We start from the raw sequence: 21,529 nt of genomic DNA, 5'->3' as shown, positions 1-21,529 counted from the left end.
TAATAAATTGTTAGCGAACGGGAAGACCGAGCACCGGTTGGTACTGGGCTAGGCGCCGGAGGCAAAGACGTGGAGATGTCCCGGAGGCGCCTAGGGGATCCGGGCGAAAACCCGAGCGGCTAAGGCCGGGAGGAGGCGGAGCGTCGAGCACCCGGCGGGCGGTGAGCCCGTGGAAAGGGAGGGGGCTCCGGGCGCGCTCTCCTAGCAGCCGCGGCTCCTCTGTTCAGGGCCGCACCCCCTTGGCCGCACTTTCTCTTTGATTTCCAAATCACTCCTCTCCTCCACCTAGTCTCCTTTCCTGGGTTGCAGGAGGTTACTGCTTGCGGGGGAGACCGAGACGCCAGGCCCGCGGATTAGTCCCCGCCCCGGGGCGGTGTCGCTGGAGCGTCAGGGGAGTCCCGCTCGCCGCAGCCCCAGCGCCGCGCGCGCCCCTCCCTCCTCGCGGACCTGGCGGTGCCGGCGCCCGGAGTGGCCCTTTAAAAAGGCAGCTTCTTGTCCGGAGGGGGCGGGCGGGGGGCGCCGACCGCGGCCCGAGGCCCGGCCCCTCCCCTCTCCCTCCTTCTGTCCCCGCGTCGCTCGCTGGCTCGCTGGCTCGCTCGCCTGCCCGGCGCACGCTCCGCCTCCGTCAGTTGGCTCCGCTGTCGGGTGCGCGGCGTGGAGCGGCAGCTGGTCTGGACGCGCGGCCGGGGCTGGGGGCTGGGAGCGCGGCGCGCAAGATCTCCCCGCGCGAGATCGGCCCCTGCCACCGGGCGAGGCCTGCGCCGCGATGGCAGAGATGGGCAGTAAAGGGGTGACGGCGGGAAAGATCGCCAGCAATGTGCAGAAGAAGCTCACCCGCGCGCAGGAGAAGGTGAGAGAGCCGGATCCCCAGCCGCCGCGGAGTCCCAGCCGCCGCACAGTCCCGGCCACCTGTCCCCCTACCCTCCGACCCTGGGGCCTGGTCCTCCGCGGGGATCTGACGCTGTCACCTCCAGAGGAGCGCTTTCGAGGGGATTCGGGGTTCCCAGGTTGCGTCTCCCGGCGCTCTGGGTGCCCTCTTCGGTTTGCGTCCTGTCTCCCCACACCCGGCCAGGGCAGGACAGGGCCTCGCTTTGCACCTTCGTGGATCGGCTGCACAGCAGTGGCCGGCCCTGCTCCAGGATTTTTCTCAGGCGCGCGCTCCAGGCTAACCCGCTTTGGAGGCCAAGGGCCGGGAGGCTGGGAGGCCAGGTGGTGACCCCCCGCCCTCCAGGCCCATGCAGGCAACCCAGGCGGGGCCGGCGCTGGGGCGAGAGGGAGTATGTCTCTCCACCCGCGGGGCCACTGTTCCCCCGGACTCCCAAGGCTGCTTTTCGAACCGGCACCCGCAGTTCCCTCTTTCCCACTGCTTCTCCACTTTCGTTCTCCGCGGGCCGAAGGAGGGATGGGGTTTCCTTTCCCGAGAGGTGCCTGCGGCCTGGAAGCTCCCGCCCAGCCTGGCCCCACCGGGAGCCCGGGGCTGTGCACCCCGCAAGGAGGTGCCCTCGCCCCAGCAGGGGCTTAGCGTTTCCGGCGGCCGGGGAGCGGGTGGGGGCACTGGCTTTGGGAGCCCACCGCCGGGTGGGGAGCTGGCCTAGAGGAGGGGCGTGGAAGGCGCCACAGGAAACCCGACCCCTCCTCGCGGAGAGCTGGAGTGGGGGATGGAGCCGGGGCCTCCCAGGGTGCCCAGAGCGTGCAGGAAATGCAGGGATTGAGAGGTGGGGGTCGGCACCCGGTCAGCTGTCTATCGTAAGCCACCTCTGGTTTATTGAATTGGATCACGCCAGCAGCTGACGCCACTTCCCCTGCCGACTCCGACTCCGAAATCTGAGATTGCAGAATCTGGGTTTCTGCCAGGGTGGCCCCCCAGTGCCCCGCGGCCGGGCCTGCCACCTCTCCCACCCGTCGCGCGACCGCTGCCGCCGGGTGGAGGCGCAGGGACAGGCCAGCCTTCCCCTGCCGGGCCTGGTGGCTGTTTATAAACAATGACTTTTGCTTCTGAGACCCGCGGGCTCCCTAAGGATGCAACCACGTGATTGCTGGGGGAGGGGGGAGAGGGGGGCGCCTAGAGCTTCCCTATACTTCCCTCAGAGTCCTACTGCTCATCCCTGTGTTTCCTGGCTAAGGAGGTGGGTGGGTGTTCATTGAAGGAAGGGCCCTCAGCTAAGCTCCAGATTTGCCCAGACCCAGCTCCCCCACCCCCCACCCCAGGGGAGCAGGAGGAGGAGGAGGAGGAGGAGGAGGAGGAGGAGGAGGAGGAGGAGGAGGAGGAGGAGGAGGGATTAAAGCCGCAGGAATAGCTGGCTGGTGGCTGGGAACACTTCAGGTTGTGGGGTGGGGGGGTTGGCCGTGGCAGCACAGATGCAGCCACCCCTGCTCCCCTCTGCCATGACTGGGTAATCCATCTGGGTGCCTGGAGCAGGCAGCCCTGGGCCAGAGCCTGCTTCCTTCCCTAAAGGGCCAGGGCGATGAATGGGAAGCTTGGTTAGCTGAGATGCGTTCCCTGCCCCCATCCCACTGGTGTCCCACTCCTTCCTGGCTCCCCGAGGCTCTTGGTGTGTCCCCTTTGCCCTGGTTGTCTTTTCTCTGCAGCGGCATCTTTGATGTCATTCTCAGGGCAGTAGGCATGGGCTGTGTCTCCTCCAGGGAGGTGGTGATGTATCACTGAGCCCCTGAGCCACCATCTCTCTCACTTGAGCCCTGTTCTGTGGCCACGGGCAGTTGGCTGACAGTTGGTCAGTTATGCATGCTGGTCTTGGCCAACAGCTGACCTTGCCCATACCGGGCTTCCTGAGACTGGAGTTGTTTAGTGTTCCAGCTGCTCTCTGCCTGCTGGAGACTAGTTAGGGACCCTCCCCCCCATCAGAAACCAAGGCAGTGTGACCATCACGACAGGCATCCCGGCCAGGTCTCTGAAAGTAGCTTTCGCCTCTCTTTGGGATGCAGGCCCTGCTCAACCCACAGCAGCCTCTGCTGTGTGCCTTCCTGGAGAGTCTGTGCCATGGCGGGAGGGGCATCCTCAGTGTCTTCGGGTGGTGATCAGTGCGGCATCTAACTCCCACTGTCAATGCAACTGGAATCCTAGTCTCTTACAGGCAGCCCCGCCACTACACCTACCTTGCCTTAGTGGAGTCAGTGGGTCATGGGGCAATTCGTTTCCCTGTGGCCACAGGAAGGCGTTTCCTGAGCAAGGATGGCAGGAGCTGTGCTGGGAGGCCGGGCGAGTCCTGGCGTCCTGGTGTAGGAAGAAGGCCCCGTATCTTTCATCCACCCTTCTCCCCCAGCCTTCCTGCATCCACTTCCAGCCCAAACATCCAGACTGTGAGGGTGACAGTGTGGTCAAGGGCAGCCTGCACTCTTGTACCCTTGGCCCTAGGGTCCCCAAGCCAGCTCTTTTTTGACTGTTGTTACCTGTTGACCCTCTTGCCTCCACCACTGGTCTGGCTGCTCCCTGAGGGCAGGGCAGGGCACACATCCAGGTGTGTGCATTGAGGATGTTAACTGGCCCCAGTCGGTGCTTAGTGAACGTTTTTGAACAAGGGATTTGGGCCCGACGCAGGCTGATGGTGGATTGATTTGTGTTGTTTGTTCTCTGCCGTCACTCATTCATCAAATCCTGCCTGGACACAGGCCCGGTGCCTCGTCCTGGGCTGAGCCCCCGATGCTGTCTCAGGCAGGGTGCATGTGGCTCTGGCCTGCCTGGAGCTTTTTCTTGAAGGTCCCATGGCCTGTGGCCTTGGTGTGAGGAGGGCATGAGAATAAATTGGAAGGGTTGCCCGGACCTGCCAGCATGGCACCATTGCTCCTGGCCCCCCAGCCACTGCCCCCGGAATGCCTGGGGTGCACTGTGTGTGCTGGGATCTCGAGCCTGTGGGCACCGTGAGGTCATCTTCCCATTGCGTTTGGCTTGTCGAACCCTCTATAAATGATTGTGTCCATTTTTGGGCCTCAGAAGGGTGGCTAGGCAAAGCCAATGTAGGGTGGAGCCTGGGTCAGATGACGGTGAGGATTAGAGGTTGGCAGGCTGGGCCCCTTGGGGGATGGGGCGGCTGCGGAGAAGGACAGCCGAGGGGGTGGGGATCTGGCCTGCTGGCCCCTGAAGGCGCATGGCTTGGGAGTCCTCATGGATCGGGCCTGACGGAGCTGGGCCTTGCTCTGGCCGCGCCGGGCTGACAGTGAGCACAGGAGGAAGGCTCTGGCAGGGTGGGAGTGTGCATGCTGTCCCTCCCTCCCTGCAGGCCCTGAGCATGCTGGAGGGGTGCAGGCTGGACAGTGGGGAGGGCCAGCTGGGAGGAGGGAGCGCCCAGGGTTGTCAGTGCACAGCCCAGCGCTGACACGATGAGAAGAGGCTCACTAAAGGAAGGTGCAGTGGTGGCGATTCCTACAGCCTCGATGCATGGCCACGGATTGCACTATGCTCAGCTGCGTGGTTAAGGTCTCCTCATGCAGTAGCCACCTTAGCCTCCTCCGGAGGAGCCAGGCCTGTACACCAAGCCTTATCTTTGCAGCAACCTTAGAAGCAGCAATGCTACACCTCAGAGTGGGTGCACGGTCCCTGTAACAGAAAGGACAATGGGGACATAGGCAGGCCCAGCCACCTGCCCAAGTCACCCAGGCCCCCAGTGACGGCACTGGGAGCCCACCCAGAAGCCCTGGCTTCCCCACCTTGGCCACTGACTTTGCAGGGGTCCCGCCCCCTTCCCAGGCCCTAGCACAAAGCTGCCCCCCTCTACCCACATTCCCATCTCTGTCCATCTTGGGGCCCATCTCTGACCTTCTGTCCTTGAATGTCTGAGGTTCTTCCCTGCCAGCTGCTGTCCTGCCTTTTTCTCTGTCTCTGTCTGTACCTCCCTGCTCCAGGCCTCTTTCCTCTGAACTTGCTCAGGCCCTTCCTGCATCTCTCCAGTCTCAGCTTCCCCTGGACCCGCGTTACTTACGTAGATGGTTCATCTCACCCTGCAGGGAAGGCTTCTGAGCTGGGCATCTTCTGTGGGTGGGCCAGGGTGTGTGGGGGCTCTTGGGTATTCGGTAAAGGTGTTTGGGCGTGGGAGGTTGGAAGCATGGCTTCTAGACTTCCCCAATCCCCCAGGGGCCGTGGATGGCCTGAGGACAGCCTTCTGGCTCATGCAGGGACCAAGTCGGGCACAGGCTACTTGTCCAGGAAGACAGAGAAGGGAGCTCGTTAGGCTGCATGGGGCACGGGGAAGGAGAAGGCATTCCAGGAGGCGCAGGCATGGTCCAAGGTGTGGAGAAAGGGGTGAGGGCATTGAGGATGCCAGCTCTCTAAAGAGAAGGGGTGCCTGGGTGGTAGATTCCCTCCAGATTTCATGAAGTTGTGAAGGCCAGGAAGCTCTATGGATCCCAAGGATTCTCAGAGAAGCTGAGGTTTGAACTCTCTGCCCCTTCTTCAAGATCACCACATCGGAGCTCCCTTCTCACGGGCCTCTGACCAGGTCCTTGCCCCTGAACTCAGCGTCTGGCCCAGCTGGTCCCTGACAAACTGTGTGACTGTCCCTGAGCTTCCAGAATCCCCGAGTCCTACCCTTGGAGGTAGGCCCTCTGTCCTCCTGTCTCTATAAGGAACAGCAGAGCGTGCACGGGCTCTCGGCTTCCCTGACGTGCTGCGGACCCTTCCTGAGCCCTGTTTCTTCGTGTATCAAATAGGGGATAAGAATGGTTCCTCTTCACACATGTGTTGTGGAAAGTAAAGCCCTAGGCAGGTGCTTGGGGCATAGCAAGTGCTTGTTGAATGCCAGCTGTGTGGCACAGCAGCACCTTGAGTCCACATGAGGCGCCCTCTCCCCGCATGGCCCCACTTCCCAGCCCCAGTCCCCGGAGTGTCCATTACAGGCCTCTATAGACAGCTAATCCCTCCTGAGCCTGGAGCTGATCAGGCTTATGATGCCCACAAACCCGGGGCAGTGAGTGTGTACGTGCACGCGTGTGTGTGGGTGGTGTGTACGGGGGGGAGGGTTTGGGCTTGGGAATCAGAGAGCGTTAGAGTGAATCTTGACTACTCCCACCATAAACTGTAAGTTCTTTTTCCTGTCTCTGGGCTTAACTTTTCACCATTGGCATATGATGAAGTTTGTGTATTCATTCCTTTATTCATGAAACAAATATTGAGCACCACCATGTACTGGGCACTGTTCTAGGGAGTGGGGACCCAGGGGTCAACAGAACCAAGCCCCTGTCCTCCTGGAGCTGACATTCTCACCAGGGGAGATGGTGAAGAAACCACCAAGTATGGTGGCGGGTGTGTAGAGGGGCGGTGAGGCAGGGACTTACCTGCCCTCAGGACTTCCTACGTGTGTCCCGTGTGGGAAGCCTGTGCTGGGCTGAGGATTCAGGTGTGGACATGACTGTGGGCGCTCACACAGCAGGAAGATTGGGTGGAGAGAGGCAGGTGGGCAGCTCCCGTCTCAGGTGAGGGGCACCCACGGGAGGACGGCTTCCTGTGGGATGCCACCTTGGTTTGTTGTGTTTTCCTAAAGCTGCCTCTTTGGCAAGCCTCCTTTTAGGATTAAGAGTGCGGATGTGCAACCTCGCTGGGTGTTTGTGCAGGGCAGGTGGGCAGGGGCTCCTGCCCAGGATGGAGGATGGGGGAGGCAGGAGGGGCTGCTCAAGGACAGGAGGAGGGCGTCAAAGATGGCGTTTGCTGCGGAGGGCCACTTGGAAGATTCTCATGCCAGGCGGCAACTGTGGGTGCGGTAGAAAGCACGCTGGCTCTAGACAGCTGAGTTTGAGTCTTTCCCCGCACATTCCTACCCTTGGGCAAGTCTCACTGAATTCTTGGAATCCCAGTTTCCTCATCTGAAACAGGGGTCATGATCTCCGCCACTGGGACTGTGGTGAAAGTGAAATGGAAGGTGGGGCTCCAGGTTCTGCTCCTGCGGAGACCGCTGGAGGGACTCGGCCTACGGCTGTGTTTGTGCTGTGGGAGAGGCCAGCACCCGGGCTTCTGAGAGGCCGCCACCTCCTCAAGAGGCCGCAGGATTGTGGACCTGCCAAGGGCTGACAGGGGTCAGGGTTGGGGAGCCGAGGAGAGAAGGGCAGGCTCTTCCTGCTCCAGGGAAGCTTTTGTCAAATATTAACTTAAACATAATGGCATTGTTTCCTGCATGCCGGCTGCATGCCGTCATCACTTTGGACGGGTGAGAGTGTTATCCGTCCCATCCACACGGGAAGAAACTGAGGCTGGAGTGGTTGTGTGACTCTCCAGTGGGCCGTCGGGGCGTCCTCCTCCCTTGTGGTCAGTAGGATCAGTAGCGGAGTCTGGCCTGGGGCAAGGCCTTGGAGACAAGCAAAGGAGATGGAGGCGTCCAGCGAGCTCCCTGCGTAATGCCCTAATGGTGAAGGGGCGTCATTGTGACGGACTTTGGTCCCCAAGACCATCCCCTGTTTAACAAGATTTGGGGCCCCTGCAGCCCCCCAGCTCCACCTGGGGTCTAGGCTTACACTTTGGAGTGTGTGGTAGACTCTGGGGTGATGGGAACACCTGGGGTTTCTAGGTACAAGTCCAGAGATGGGGGTTCATGCACGCAAATGAGGACAGACGGGACCCTGCGCCGTGTGCTTTTTCCCACGTAGTAAAAGCTGTCTCCAGTTTATTCCAGTCTAAAAGAACACCCTTGGCTGGGCGCGGTGGCTCATGTCTGTAATCCCAGCACTTTGGGAGGCCAAGACAGGTGGATCCCCTGAGGTCAGCAGTTCTAGACCAGCGCTGGCCAACATGGTGAAACCCCGTCTCTACTAAAAATACAAAACAAAAATTAGCCGGGCGTGGTGGCGGCGCTTGTTATCCCAGCTACTCAGGAGACTGAGGCAGTAGAATCGCTTGAACCCACGAGGCAGAGGTTGCAATGAGCTGAGATCGTGCTGCTGCACTCCAACCTGGGTAACAGAGCGAGACCTCAGTCTCAAAAAAAAAAAAAAAAAAAAAGGCCGGATGTGGTGGCTCGTGCCTATAATCCCAGCACTTTTGGAGGTTAAGGCGGGCGGATCACGAGGTCAACAGATCGAGACCATCCTGGCCAACATGGTGAACCCCCGTCTCTACTAAAAATACAGAAATTAGCTGGGTATAGTGGCGTGCTTGCCTGTAATCCCAGCTACTTGGGAGGCTGAGGCAGGAGAATTGCTTGAACCTGGGAGGCGGAGGTTGCAGTGAGCCGAGACTGCGCCCGCCACTGCACTCTAGCCTGGCGACAGAGTGAGACTCTGTCTCAAAAAATAAATAAATAAGTAAGTAAAAATAAAGCTTACATCCCTCTAATTTTGTTTCTGTTATTGCTGCAGTATTTCTTTAATGAGATGATGGTCATACTCGTTGTTTCTTAATGTTCCTGGAGAGGAAAGAACCATGCTGCTGACCCTGCCCCCCACCACACACACACACGCACCCTGAAAAGATTTGCTGGGGGGAATCCCATGCTCTGGGCACTTTGCTTTGCTTCCTGACCCAGGCAGGCCCATGTGTTTCTGGCTCCTGTGGTCACCAAGGCATCTCATCCCCTCAACTTGGCTCTCAGTAGGTGCATACTTGTTGCACGTGTGGCTGCATGGATTCTTCAGGCAGTGGGGAGACAGCACGGATGGCTGGCAGAGGTCCTGGAGGCTCCCTGGGTTTGAGGGTGCGGGGTGGGAGGGGGAGGGATACTGTGTCTGCAGGATTTAGGTTGGGGCTAGGCTAGTGGATGCAGATCCCACCCCGCCCCGGAGGGACCCAGGATCGCTTCTCATCACACTGTCCTGTGGTAAAGCAGCCGTGGTCAGCTGCTCAGGGCTGTGGTGGGGCCTAACCCGAGCCAGTGGCTGTAGCACTTGGTGCCCAGGAATGGGGTTCTTGTGATTGGCCCGGGCCCAGCCGAGGAGTCCTGCCTGATTTTAGGCCAGATGCCAAATAGGGCTTGGCCTCGGTCCTCTGCAGGGGGCTGTCCTATAAGAGAAAGCTTTCAGGTGACAGCAGCACTGGGCAGTGCTGACTGGCGGTTCAGTGTGATTTGCTGGACCCAGACGTCACTGTGAGAGCTGCTGCCCTTGGATACATTTTGCTGGCTTTTTGCAAAGCCTCTTCCGTCTGCTTCCTGGGCCTGCACCTTCAGCCCCAGTCATGACCCAGATCCCAAGTGCAACAGCAGGTGGGGTGGGATTGGGGTCACAGGAACAGCATGGGGCGTGGGGGTAGGGCGGTTGGGCCTGGGAGCCCAGGGGCACAGTGGCCTTGGGGCACTGAGGACTGTCCTGTGGTGCCCCTGGGAGAGGGCATTTATGACCCCATACTATGCCCAGCCCCTACTGCTGCCTCCAACCTGCAGACATCTCCCCTCTGCAGTGTGAGGGCCGCAGTGTTGGGTGCCGAGCCTGGATTGTTACGAGGTGTGAGTGGGCGGCTGCAGCAACCGCCACAGGACTGGGTTGGGGGCGGGGGAAGGATTTATCACTACCGGGGTCCATGGAGCTCAGGCCTTCCGTTCCCTGCAGGCCTTCCCATCCTCAGAGACCCTGGGGCATCCCCGCTGGCTCCTGAAATACGGTCCTTGTTTTGTGGGTCAACTTCTTACTCTGAATGAAGTCCCCCGAGGAGCCTCAGATCACTGGGGTAGAGGCTGCGATGGCTTCGGATTTATACCCTTCATCATTCTGTTGTCTGTGGCCTGCCCACTGTGGGTCCCTGCTCTCAGGAGCTCCCAGCCTTGCACACAGCACCCATCCCGGGACTGTGGGTTGGGAAGGGCACTGGAGCCTGAGGAGCTTTCCATCAGGCCTTGGCAGTCAGGGAAGGCTCCTCGGAGGAGGTGGAACTGAGCCAAGTTCGGAGGGCAAAGGAGGCAGGTGGTAACGTGGGGAGAGATGCTCGGATGGCAGTGGGAACGGTGCTTGTCAGGGCCCATTCAGGGCCTGAGTCTGAGAAGATGGGCAGAGGCTGGGCCTGGGCCATAGTCTGGGGCCCCTGGGAGAGGCAGCCTCTGCCCTGGGCTCTTCAGCTTCCCTCCTCATGTTGCCTGAACTGTTCTTCTATCTCCTAGTCTGGCCTCAGCAAAGGACTGTGTCTTAATTGTCCTGGGTTGCGGGTGAGGGGATGAGCCTGGAGTCTCCAGAAGGAGTGGCCTGGGCCAGATTAGAATCCAGTTGTGCCCAGAGTCTGGGGCAGGGGTTGGGCCCGGAGTCCACCCCTGTTAGGGCTGGGGACACAGGGGCCCGGTGACACCTGTCGCTGGAGGGGCAGGTAGAAAACATCCTGTACCTGCCCTGTCTCGTGTGTACCTGCTTCTCTACCTGCTGCACAGCCCAGGGTGACACCAGGAGGGCTGGCGGCTGGGAGGTCCATCAGTGGATCCGCTCACCCTTTTTAGGGCACCCCTGTATGCACGGACCTGTGTGGCCAGGCCATTGACTGGGATGGCCATGGGGGTCCTTTGGCTTCCAGAGCTGGGTCAGAGCTAGGAAGGGGCCTTAGGGGAGTGGTCCTGCCAGCTGTGGGGAGCCCTGGCTCCAGGATAGACCCCCGAGTGGGGAGTGGGCGCAGTAACGTGAATGACGCCGCCGTCTCCGTTGTGTGGATGGAGATGGGGGCAGTGACTGGCAGCGAGGGGTTTCCACCAGGCCCGTGGCTGGAGAAGCTTTGTTGGAACCGCAGGGCTGGCAGGAGTGGGTGCCACGAGAGCCTTTGCCAGCCCAGCCCTTTTTTCCAACAGCTGCTGCTACTTTCTTGGGACCTTTGCTCAGCTCGCCGTCTCCCTGGGGCTGCGGCCAAGATGACTGAGTCCAGGGCAAGCTGGGGCCCTTCTGGCACAGAGAGGCCTGGGGTCTTTGGCCTCCTATCCCTCTGGCCCATGGCAGCTCCCCTTTTTTCTCTGACCTGAAGTGGCCTGAGCTGTCTAATTACGTGTCAGGGGCCAGATGCAGGTGATGAGGTGGATGGAGCTCGGAGCTGGACCCTGCCTGGGACCACGGGCAGATGGGCAAAGGGAGGGGAGACGCTGAATGAGAGAAAGGGGAAGAGGAAAGTTAGGATGTAGGGAGGAAGGAATTCATCCCCTTGGGTCCGCTCCCCTGCTGTGGCGCTGGGCAAGTCACTTGCCCACGGCTTGGTGGAGGGTCTGGGTGTGGGGGAAGCACAGAGCTCTGCCCTCCCTGGTGGGTGATGCAAACGCTCTTTCCCAGGGAGCATCTCATGACAGCCCACAGGTGTCGTTCTGGCTTTTGTGTTTTGAGCTTGTTGTCTGTGCTTAGGACAGGTGTCTTGAAAGTGAACTTCCGTGAGCTTCCCCGCCATTCTCTCCCCACCACCTGCAGAGGCTGAAAAAGCTAAATCGGGAGCGGATGGTCTCACCTCTCCGGGACAGAAGTCAGCTGTCCTTTGACTAGAGCCTGATGGAATGGGGAGGAGAGGGCAAAAGATTGCAGGTGGGGCCGAGGTTGGAGGGGGCCAGATGAGGGGCACGGAGCTGGGGTGGAGGTGAGGGTCTGCCATCATTTATCCATTCACTCACTCACTCACTGACTGGAGGAACCTGCTGTGTAGCGGAAGACCACAGGCTCCAGGTGGGCCACTGAGCCTCAGTGTACCCACCTGAACCGGGACGTGGGATACTCCTCTCTCAGCAAAACAAGGTGAACTCCCGACTCCTGTAAGTGAGAATGGCAGCAGCTGCGTTCCTGCTGGGTCCGGCTGGGTCTGGAAGGTTCGGGGGGCAGAGCCGTTGCACCTCTGTTGCATTATGTAATTTACTAGGAACCATCACACCCGCCGCTTTCCATTTGTTTCTCTGTGTGCCCTGTGAGGTAGGTGGGACCAAACTACGGCCCCATCTGGCAGGTGAGAACAGAGGCTGGAGAGTGGGGAGTGGGCGCAGTACTCTGGGATTCCCTCCCTCCCGGGCCTCAGACTTGGCTCCAAGTTGGCCGTTCCCAGGCGCTGCCACCCCCATCCCCGAGTCCAGGGAGTGGGAAGGAGGTGGTAAGAGGAGCTTGGAAGGGACTGTTAAGGTGCAGATGTCTTCGTTGTCTTCAAATGCAAGTCAGTGCGGGGACTGCCTTTGTTGGGGAACACCTGGCATATGCTTGGGGGTGGAGTGGGGCTCCTGGGTGACTCCAGGAGGCTGGCACACCAGAGGGAAGGTGAACCCACAGAGCCGGGCCCCTCACTTTGGGATCTACCAGTGACCCCGCCAGGGAAGCGCGGTGCAGGGGACCTGGGTTCCTGCAGGAATCCCCGGACCTGGGAGGATCAGATTTGAATGAAGCTGGCCTGACTGTGCTCCTGAGACGCCCATGAAGAAAGAGTTGCAGGGATCCTGGGGGATGTTAGTGGCTTGGGAGGGGACCCCAGGACGAAGAATGAGCTGACTCTTGTTCTAAACTGAGAAACAGAATCCACAATTAATTGGATGCATTTGCTGAACCTGGGACAGGACCCAAATATTGTTCTTTTTCTGAAATATGAACCAAGCCAGGAGTTTATTTATTTGTGTCCCCCTCTCCCTGCAAGGACTCGGTGAAGCAGCCTGTCCTGGAAGGCAGCCTGGCTGAGCTAGAATGTCACCGCCTTCCCCAAGTGGACCCGCCCACCCTGTCCTCCTGGTCTGGTGAACCATGGGCCTGGAGGAGGCCCCATCTGAGGGGGTCCTTTCCTGAGGGCATTGGGGGCAACACCACCCGGGTGGGCAGGGTCTGTTGATCCTGGGCTGGTCTGGCCTGGGGCCGACTTCAGAAACCTCCCTGAGGAATGGGTGTGGGCTGCAGGGCTGGGCCGGGGGAGCTGAGTCAGCACTGTGGGAGCCCTGCTCACAGCAAGGACGGAACCTGATGCCAGTGTCCGGCTTTGTGCCACTGCACTTGCGGGTCACCCTGCCCGCTGCGCTGCGAGAGACTAAGGAGGCCTCCCCCACAGTCTGCAGTCGGCTCAGCGCCATTCCAGTACTCAGACTGTGTGCCTAAGCCATGCAGGGAGAGAGGGACCTGGAGCTCCCACGCTGCACTGGCCTCCTGGCTAGCAGGGAGCGGGAGCGCCCAGGTTCCTGCTCCTGCTCTCCCTACTCATCTCCTTTTGACTTCCATAAAATGGGCTAACAGCCCTGCCTGCTGGACTCAGTCCTGAAGGGGGAGGGTGGACCCATTGTGCCTGTGTTCCTGGCTTCTGGCACATAGTAGGCACACAGTGCCAAGTAAATTGGCGTGTGAGGCTTTGGAGGATAAAAGCTTTTGTATAAGGCTTTGCAAAGCACCTTACACAATGCAGCAAGGTGGAAAGAATATGACTTTCAAGTCTCAGAGCCCCGGGTTCAAATCCCAGCTCTGCTCTTCCTAAATGCTTTGACCTTGGATAAGTTACTCCCCTTCCAAGCTTCAGTGTCCTCTTTTGTGAGGTGGGATAATGTCCTGCGTGGGAGGGTTGTCATGAGGATTAAACGGAGAACAGGTGTTTCCATTTCACACACGAGGACCCTGAAGGTCGGGGTGCCGGCTCGTGGACTAGCCCTGCTCCAGGATGGGGAGCAGAGCCTGAGGCCAGTGGGGGGTGTCCAGCTGCACCCATGCCCTCCGTGTGTATCCTCTAGGGCCGTCCCGTCTGAGGCTAGGCCTGGGCCCCCCAGCACTGGAGGAGTCCAGGGAGTCCAGGCCTAGCTCAGGATCCAGATGGTAGGGCTTGAGGCCTTGGGAAGGAAGGAAGGGGAGGGGATTGTTTAGAGAGAGCGGCAGGGGCGGAAATGTGTAATATCTTTTTCACCCATCATAAGGGCTACAGCTGACACCACTAGAACGAAAGACAGGTTTCCAAGTGAAAAGCATCACATTTCCTTAATCAACATTTTACATGACACGGGAGCCTTCAACAGTGAAGATCAAGGACCCAGAGAGAACTGTCGGTTTTCAGGCATGAGTTGGTGAGGAATGGACAGCCGTGTAGACATGTGATGGGACAAAGGGTGTGACCTCATGGTGACAGTCCGAGGGGAACCCAGCAAGGCCTGTCGGCTCGGCTTCTTTCCGGCCTCTCTGTGTTGTGTGCCTTTCTCCCACATGGAGTGCAGGACCCCTGTGGAATGAGGGTCTTCAGGGGTGAAGGGAGTGGGAGAGAGCGAACTTTCTGGGTTTCATGGCTGGCTTTGGGGAAAAGGGGTTTTGGTCTTTATGCTTCACCTTAGGAAAGAAAAATGCCAGTTTTGATGACTCACCTGGGCAGGGAAAAGGAGGGAGAGAGACAGAAGGGCGGGAGAAGGTCACGGAGAGCTTGCCTCTGAGGCCTTTCGCGTGCCCTCTGTTCAGAGTCTGTGGCCAGCCACAGCACCACACTATGGGGTGCTGTGTTCTGAGCCCCGACAGGGCCTTGTGGGGGCCAGGCCCCAGGTAATACTGTAACCCCCCACTTCCCCTTTAGCCCTCCCACCCTGACCCCTCTCTCTGTGGACAGCCCTAGTGTGGGGTTGGCTGGGGGCTGACCTCGCATCTGTGGGCGGCCCCCAGGCTGTGCCCCACTCCTTTGGCTCCCTCCTGGGGTCTTTTTTCTTTTTTATTTAGAGCGAGTGGCCCCTCTGTCTGTCTGCTCAGCCCCTTACTGTTGAACTGTGCTGCTGTTGGTGGAGAAGGCCCTGGGGAGGAGGGGACGGTGCGGGAGGAGCTCCTCTTCCCTGCGGGCACAGGGAGTGCAGGTGTGGGCGGTGGCTTCTGGGACCTCTGTCCTCTCTCCTGCATTGGGGCCCTGCCTCCCCTTCCCAAGCGCACTGCACTGTGTTGGAGGAGGCCTGGATGTGTTGGTGAGGGGACCTGGGCACACTCTGGGGACCTTTATAGACGATGACTGAGACTGCAGGGCGCATCATCTGGAAGGGTGGTGACCTGCCCGGGCTGCGGGTCAGTGGGAGGCCCTTGCTGCCCCCTGCAGCATGGCCCTGAGCTGGTGGCCGTCCTCAGCGCTGAGCCTGGTGGTGCCAGGAACTGTGGGCAGGTGTTCAGGCCTTCAGTGAGCAGCGCTGCCTCCCACACGGGGCGGCCTGCTGAGCAGCTGTCAGCCCCTCTGGGCCCCGTTGCTCCTGTTACCTCCCTCTAAGGTCAGTGGGACCTGGATTATGCCCAGAGACGGTTGGCACCTGCTGAAGTCACACAGCCTATTAGGGTGGGGCTGGGCCATGTCCACTTCTGTGCCACTGTGCGCTGACGTCCTGCATCGGGTGGGGAGGGCGCAGTGCCTTTGTCCCCCATATCCATGTCCCTTTAGCCCTTCACATTCATCTTATTCTGCTCCTTCTTACCACACAGCACAGGATGGGCAGGGTTGGGGGAGGAAGCCCGGAGCCTCTCTGCTCCCCTGAATGTTCATTCCATCTGCCAGGGCCTGGGGCAGGGGCAGGGGCAGGGACGGGGGGTAGGGGTGGAGGCAGGGGTGTGGTGGAGGGTGGCATGGGGGTAGGGGCCAGGCGGAGAGCTGGACCAAGAGCCTGGGGAAGGGGCAAGGCTGGGGGCAGGGCTAAAGGCAGGGGCCATGGGGTAGGGCAGGGGTAGCCACGTGACTCCCTCCACATGTTCTTGTTCCTTCTGGCTCCCCGTTCCATTCCCCCCACCCACCAGCCCCTACTCTTTTGTTGTTTTTCTGAGACGGGATCTTGCTCTGTCACCCAGGCTGAGTGTAACGGCACAATCATAGCTTGCTGCAGCCTCCAACTCCTAGGCTCAAGCGATTCTCCTGCTTCAGCCTCCTAGGTATCTGGGACCACAGGTGCATGCCATCACACCTGGCTAATTTTAAAAAAATTCTTTTTTTGTAGAAATGGGGTTTCCTTATGTTGCCCAGGTTGGTCTTGAACTCCTGGCCTCAATCAGTCCTCCTACCTTGGCCTCCCAAAGTGCTGGGATTATAGATAGCCATGAACCACCACGCCCGGCCAGCCAGCCCTTATTCTTGATCTGATTACCTGTTGATCAAACACCTCGTCCCCTTCTGGTTCCTCCCCAACTTTCCTCCAGCCTTGGCTTCCTACTTCTGGGGCCAAATACAGTGGAAACAGCCTTGGACTCGAAGTAGGTCCATCCTTCTCTTCTCTGGGACTCAGAGCCTGCCAGCCTTGGCTTTTGTTTTTGCATCTGCAAAGAGGGGGAACCCCTGTGGCTGAGAACAGCACCCACACTTGTGTGGAGCGGCAGGGCGTGCTGGACAGGCCAGGCTGAGGCAGGGAAGCCCCTAGAACAGCCCTGAGCAGAGGAAGGCCTGAGAGTGCCCTGGGGCTGGGGTGAGGGCAGCCCTCCTCAGTACTATGTTGCATGGGGTACCTGTTGGCGCCTCAGTGGGCACTTCTGGGTGGGCGCTATCTAAAGCTGACTCTGGGCATTCACTCCTTTGAATAGCAGAACTGACAACAGTACTGTTTGAAGTAATACCTATGATGTGTTTGAGATAAACACATATCTCCCGTAGGCGGCATTTACTAGTTCCAGTGTCATAGATGTAGAAACCGAGGACTTTGATTAAGGAATGAATAGCCTGGTTGCATGTTTAGGTTGAGCTTCTCAGACAGGAACAGATATGTAAGAACCTGAAGGCATCCAGAAGAATAAGTCAGCCCCTGTTCCTGGAGTGGAGTCGGGGAAGGCTGCCTGGAGGAGGTGATGTGAAGGGCCAGCATAGTCTGGCATTGCTAGGGAGGCAGAGTTTCCTAATGAAGACTATGGGGGTGTGTGGTGACCCATGGTCGGTTGCCCTCCCACCCAGCTCAGACCTTCACTTGGCCCCAAGGCGGGTGGGTGCTGGCCAGACCTTCCCCTCCCCTGCCCTGGTTGCTGGGAGCTGTCACCGCCCCCCACCCACAGCTGTGTCCTGGCTGGGGCTGGGCTGGTGCTCTGCTCCTCCCCAGCACAGGCTGTTCCCCGACTGAGCTCAGGAAGCAGGTGATGAGGGTGGGAGGCGGGTGGGCTGGAGAAGCAGATTCCACCCTGTGTTTATGGCCAGCGTCCTGGAGCCGGGCTGAGAATAGCACCCACACTTGTGTGGAGGGACAGGTGGGCGGAGGGCTGGGGCCAAGGGTGGGGTGCGTGCCTGTGGAGACAGGCTGTCCTCAGCGAGCCCCACCCAGTACAACTGAAGTGGTGGAGGGTCGCCCTGTGTCACTGACGCCCCGCGGCCATGCCCTTGCTGCCGGCCTGCGGCGGTGGTACTGGGATGTGGAGTAGTGGCAAGGCCTGTCAGGGCTCCTCATGTGGCCACACAGCGGGTTGCACCAGGCTGGCGTTGCTGGGATGGCCACGATCTTCAGCTGTTTGGTTGATTTCCATAGGGCCTTTTATTGGTTTACCCTTTTCCTGAAGGGGCCCAGGGTAATGGGGTGGCTCGCAGGGTCCCTAGAGAGCTGCAGGCAAGGAGACTGCAGAGGGGAGCTTGACTGGAGAGAGGAAGGTGGGTGGTTGGTATGTGCTGTTCCAAGGAACTGGCCATGCTGCAGTGGACTGTGAGCCGCAGGAGCAGGTGCACCGGGCGGCAGGTGCGGGGAAGGCTAGTGTGGGCTGGGGGTGGGGGGAGTAGGGCATTGGGGGCTAGGGTGGGAAGACGGCAGGAACTTTCAGCCCTGGGTGGGGGGCATGGGGGGAATCCAGTGCCAGTGGCTCTGCAGGGCCCTCGTACCTGATCATACTTCACCCTTAAACACCCTTGAGGGAGTTCTTGGCTGTGACTAAGTGATGAGACCCAGTAGGTCAGGGAGTTGAGCTTACCTGCCCGGGGCTGCACAGCCCGGGCCTGCTCCCTGCACCTCTTGCCCCAGCAGCGTCTCCTACCAGAAGGGGTCCCTGGCCAGCTGCCCAGACTAAACGCCTTGAGCTGGTCATCCAGAGTGGGCAGTGGGAGGGATTGAGGGGCAGGTGGCTGGGGCCAGGGCGTGATAGAAACCTGACAGTGGGGTGTGTCCAGTTCACCCCAGCATTCCTGGCCATTGTGTACCCACCTTCCTCCTCGACATCTCTGGGCACTGCAAACTCACTGTGACCCCCAGCTGTTACCCCAACACATGTCCCCATCTGGGGTGATGACCGTCCCTTCCCTCTCATAGCCCAGGTCACAGAGTGTCCTTGCGTCCCACCTGGGTCAGTGCAGTCAGCTTCTGAACAGGCGCCCTGCCCACTGTGCTCCTGAAATCTGCACATGTGGCAGCCTGGGAGCTTTGCAGGCTGCAAAATCAAGGCTTGGCTCAGAGCTTTCCAGGGTTCCACGTTCCATGCTGGATTTTAAGGGCCAGAGTCTTCCAGGGGCCTCCGTAGTCCTGGCGGCCGAGGCTGCATATGCAGTGGTTAAAGCTTCTCACCACTGGACCCAGGCCTGTGGTTGGGATCCTGGGTCTGGCTGCGTGGCCCTGGGGAGTCGGTTAGGCTGTGCCTCAGCTTCCTCACCTGCAAAGTGAACATATAATAGTATTTCCTTCATGAGGTTATGGAGGGGTCCACCATGAGGCTATGGAATCATGCCCAAGGGCTCAGCATGAAGCCTGGCACCTGGTGCTTCAGGGCCTCCTGGTCCTCCCTGCCCCCTGCCACTCTCAGCCACGCCGGCTTTGCTGTCCTGTGGTGTTCCCCCCGTCCATCTCAGGGCCTTTGCACTCACTGCGTCCTCGGCCTGGTGAGCTCTACCTTCTTCCTTCTTCCTTTCCAGCCTGGTGTCTCGCTCCTTCCTCAGGTCTCTGCTCAGCTGTCACTTCCCCGAGTTCCTTCCTAACAGCAGCCGCCCTCTCCCCTCACCCCCAGCCCTTCAGTGCTCTGCTGCCCTTTTTTTTTTTTTTTTTTTAAGAGATAGGGTCTTGCTCTGTCATCCCGGCTGGAGTGCAATGGTGTGGTCCTGGATCACTGCATTTTTTGAACTCCTGAACTCAAGCCATCCTCCTGCTCTAGCCTCCCCAGTAGCTAGGACTATAGATGCACACCATCACACTCAGCTAATTAAAAACTATTTTTGGTAGGGGTGGGATCTCACTATGTTACCCAGGCTGATCTGGAACTCCTGACCTTAGGCGATCTGGCCCCCTCAGCCTCCCAAAGTGCTGGGATTACAGACGGGAACCACCACACACACCCGCCTGCTGCATTTTTGTTGGGAGGCTCACAGCACCTTTCAACATTGCCTCCCTCCTAGAGCGTTGGCTCCTCCAGGGCACAGACCTTGCGTGGCTCCCCATAGAGCAGGGCCAGGCACACGGCCACCAGGGCACGTTGCTGAGTCTCCAAATGCCTGTTGTGAGGTCAGAGCGCAGAAGGGGAAGCCGCCTTCGTCTTTGGGTGGGAGTTGGCAGGGGAGGCCCTGGTTCTGCGCCCGTCCTGCTCTCAAGGAACTGAGTTGTCAGAAGATCCCTCCTGCGTCTGGGCAGCTCACCCACAGTGTGACCACCGCAGCCACCAGCCTCCACAGCCGAGAGGCCACGTCCCAGCTCCGGGGCGGGACTCCTCACAGTGGAGGGGCTGGTGGCTGGGTGGGGAAGAAGCTGGAGGGGGAGGCCTGGGCGCTCGATGGTGGTCTGGGTGGGCCTAACCCTTCTAGAAACTCCTCTATTTGCTGGTGGACACCTGGTTCTGCTGATGGCTAAGAATGGATTCAGCTTGGTGGACGGTCCCGAGGGGAGGGGAGCCAGTCATGATTCAGGGGGTCCTCCAGCCCTCCTGAGTGGAAGGTGGTGGGGTGGCTGATAAAAGCCATGGGCTTGGGACCGGTGGGCCGCGTGTGGATTCCAGCTCATTGCTTACTGACATGGGAGTCTCGGTTTCCTCACTGTGAAACACCTGCCTCCCCTGGTGGAATTTTGAGCACACATGGTCTTTGGATGAGCGGTTCCTGCTCTGCCATCCGTCCTGCACTGCCCTTGGCTGGTCCAGCCCCACTGGTCACTCTGAGTGTGCTCACCCCAGCCCCTCCCGACCTGACTCTGGCCCCTGCTGCCTCCACTCGTGCTGTGTGCTCTGCTCTGGGCTCCCCAGGCCACCGCAGCCCACCCTGGCTTCCTCTGGGGTCCACGTGGCACCATCCTGGCTGCAGTCCACAGACTTATCTACAGAACCAGCTGGAATTTCAGGCACCCTGAGAGGGATGAGAGAAAGGACGGGGAGGGGGCCTTCCTGGCCTGGAGTCAACTGGACACTCCTCTGGGGCGAGAGCCTTCGCTTCCAGCTGCAGAGATGAGTGTGGAGGAGGAGGCCCTGCCACTTCCCCTCCCCTCCCCATCTTTCTCAGGGGCAGGCCCGGGCTGCCGGCTGTCATGCAGAAAGGACTTCCAGGGGGCCAGCCGGGCTGGAAGGGCTCTCTGGGTTTTCGTTTTTGACCAGCAAGGCATTGTAGTAGGGCTGACGTAATTGGTCAAGTTTTTCTTGTCAGTTAAGGATGTAAAAGAGAACACCCAGCACCACTTTTTGCTCTCACCAGTATTTCACAAAGGAAAGGGAAAATCACCAAAAAGAGGAAGGAGATGATGATTTTAGGGTGACAGCCTCCCGAGAGAGGCCAGGCAGCTTCCTCAGTCAGCCGTTCTGAGCAGGCCACCACGGAAAAGCGTGATGAGTCTTCGTGGACGGGTGTCGGGGACGGAGCATGGGGGCTTGTCAAAAAGGTGGATCGCCACGTGGGGGCGAGGCCAGGGGCTTCCTGGGGGTCAGGGACTTGTGAAAAAGATGGATCACTGGCCAGGCGCCGTGGCTCATGCCTGTAATCCCAGCACTTTGGGAGGTCGAGGTGGGCGGATCACGAGGTCAGGAGTTCGAAACCAGCCTGGCCAGCACGGTGACACCCCCCATCTCTACTAAAAATACAAAAACTAGCCAGGCGTGGTGACGTGCACCTGTAGTCCCAGCTACTCTGGAGGCCGAGGCAGGAGAATCGCTTGAATCTGGGAGGTGGAGGTTGTGGCGATCCGAGATTGCACCACTGCACTCCAGCCTGGGCAACAGAGCAAGACTCTGTCTAAAAAAAAAAGATGGATCAACACGTTGGGGCAAGGCCAGGCCTTCCTGGGAGGAACGTCCTCCCGGTTTTGTATTTCATAGCGAAAATCTTTGTCAGCTTTGCATTCTAATCCACAAACTGTCTGTGTTTGTTATGTCACAAAAGTGTTTTCTTTACCAGTTCGATCTTTGGATCAAAGCAAGATGGAGTGTGAATCTAATTCAGCAAGCTCCAGACACACCACCCCCTCCCCCCAGGGTCTGTGTGCCCCAGTTTGGGAGTCAAAAGTTGAGTCTGGGCTTTGGAATTGATCAGGTGTGGCATCCTGGCTCTACTGTTCATTAGCTGAGTGACCGCCCTGACCTTCGTTTTCTTCATCTATAAAATGGGACCAAGAGTTGCCCCCTCAGGGTGGCCTAGGGATATGAGCCCAGCGGGGAGGGGGTTCAAGGGTGGTGGGCGCCTCAAGGTGAATTCTTGGAGGAGAGATTACCTGGTGGTCATGCTTTACGCTGCGAGCTTTGTGGAGCTTACCTGGAGGGGCACATGTGGGGCCCTCAACTGGGCTCCATAGGGAAGGAATGGGGAAGGGGTCCTCTCTGGAGTGAGAACCGAGCTGGCAGCATC

General features: G+C 59.4%; 1 protein-coding gene across 21 annotated transcripts in view; it reads left to right on the top strand.

Moving 5' to 3' along the window:
• Positions 1 to 386: 386 nt before the first annotated feature.
• The window catches only part of BIN1 (bridging integrator 1), a 58,990-nt gene continuing 37,847 nt past the window's right edge, over positions 387 to 21,529 (top strand). For all 21 annotated transcript variants that reach the window (XM_050752555.1, XM_050752553.1, XM_050752549.1 and 18 more), the window contains exon 1: positions 387 to 850. In XM_050752555.1, coding sequence (XP_050608512.1) covers positions 767 to 850 — 84 coding nt within the window. In that variant the 5' untranslated portion in view covers positions 387 to 766. The remainder of the gene's footprint in view (positions 851 to 21,529) is intronic.

Source organism: Macaca thibetana, chromosome 12, assembly GCF_024542745.1.
Source record: "Macaca thibetana thibetana isolate TM-01 chromosome 12, ASM2454274v1, whole genome shotgun sequence".
NCBI classification, from domain to species: Eukaryota; Metazoa; Chordata; class Mammalia; order Primates; family Cercopithecidae; genus Macaca; species Macaca thibetana.
Note: the sequence above shows the minus strand (reverse complement) of the source record. Positions and strands in the feature narration are given on the sequence as shown.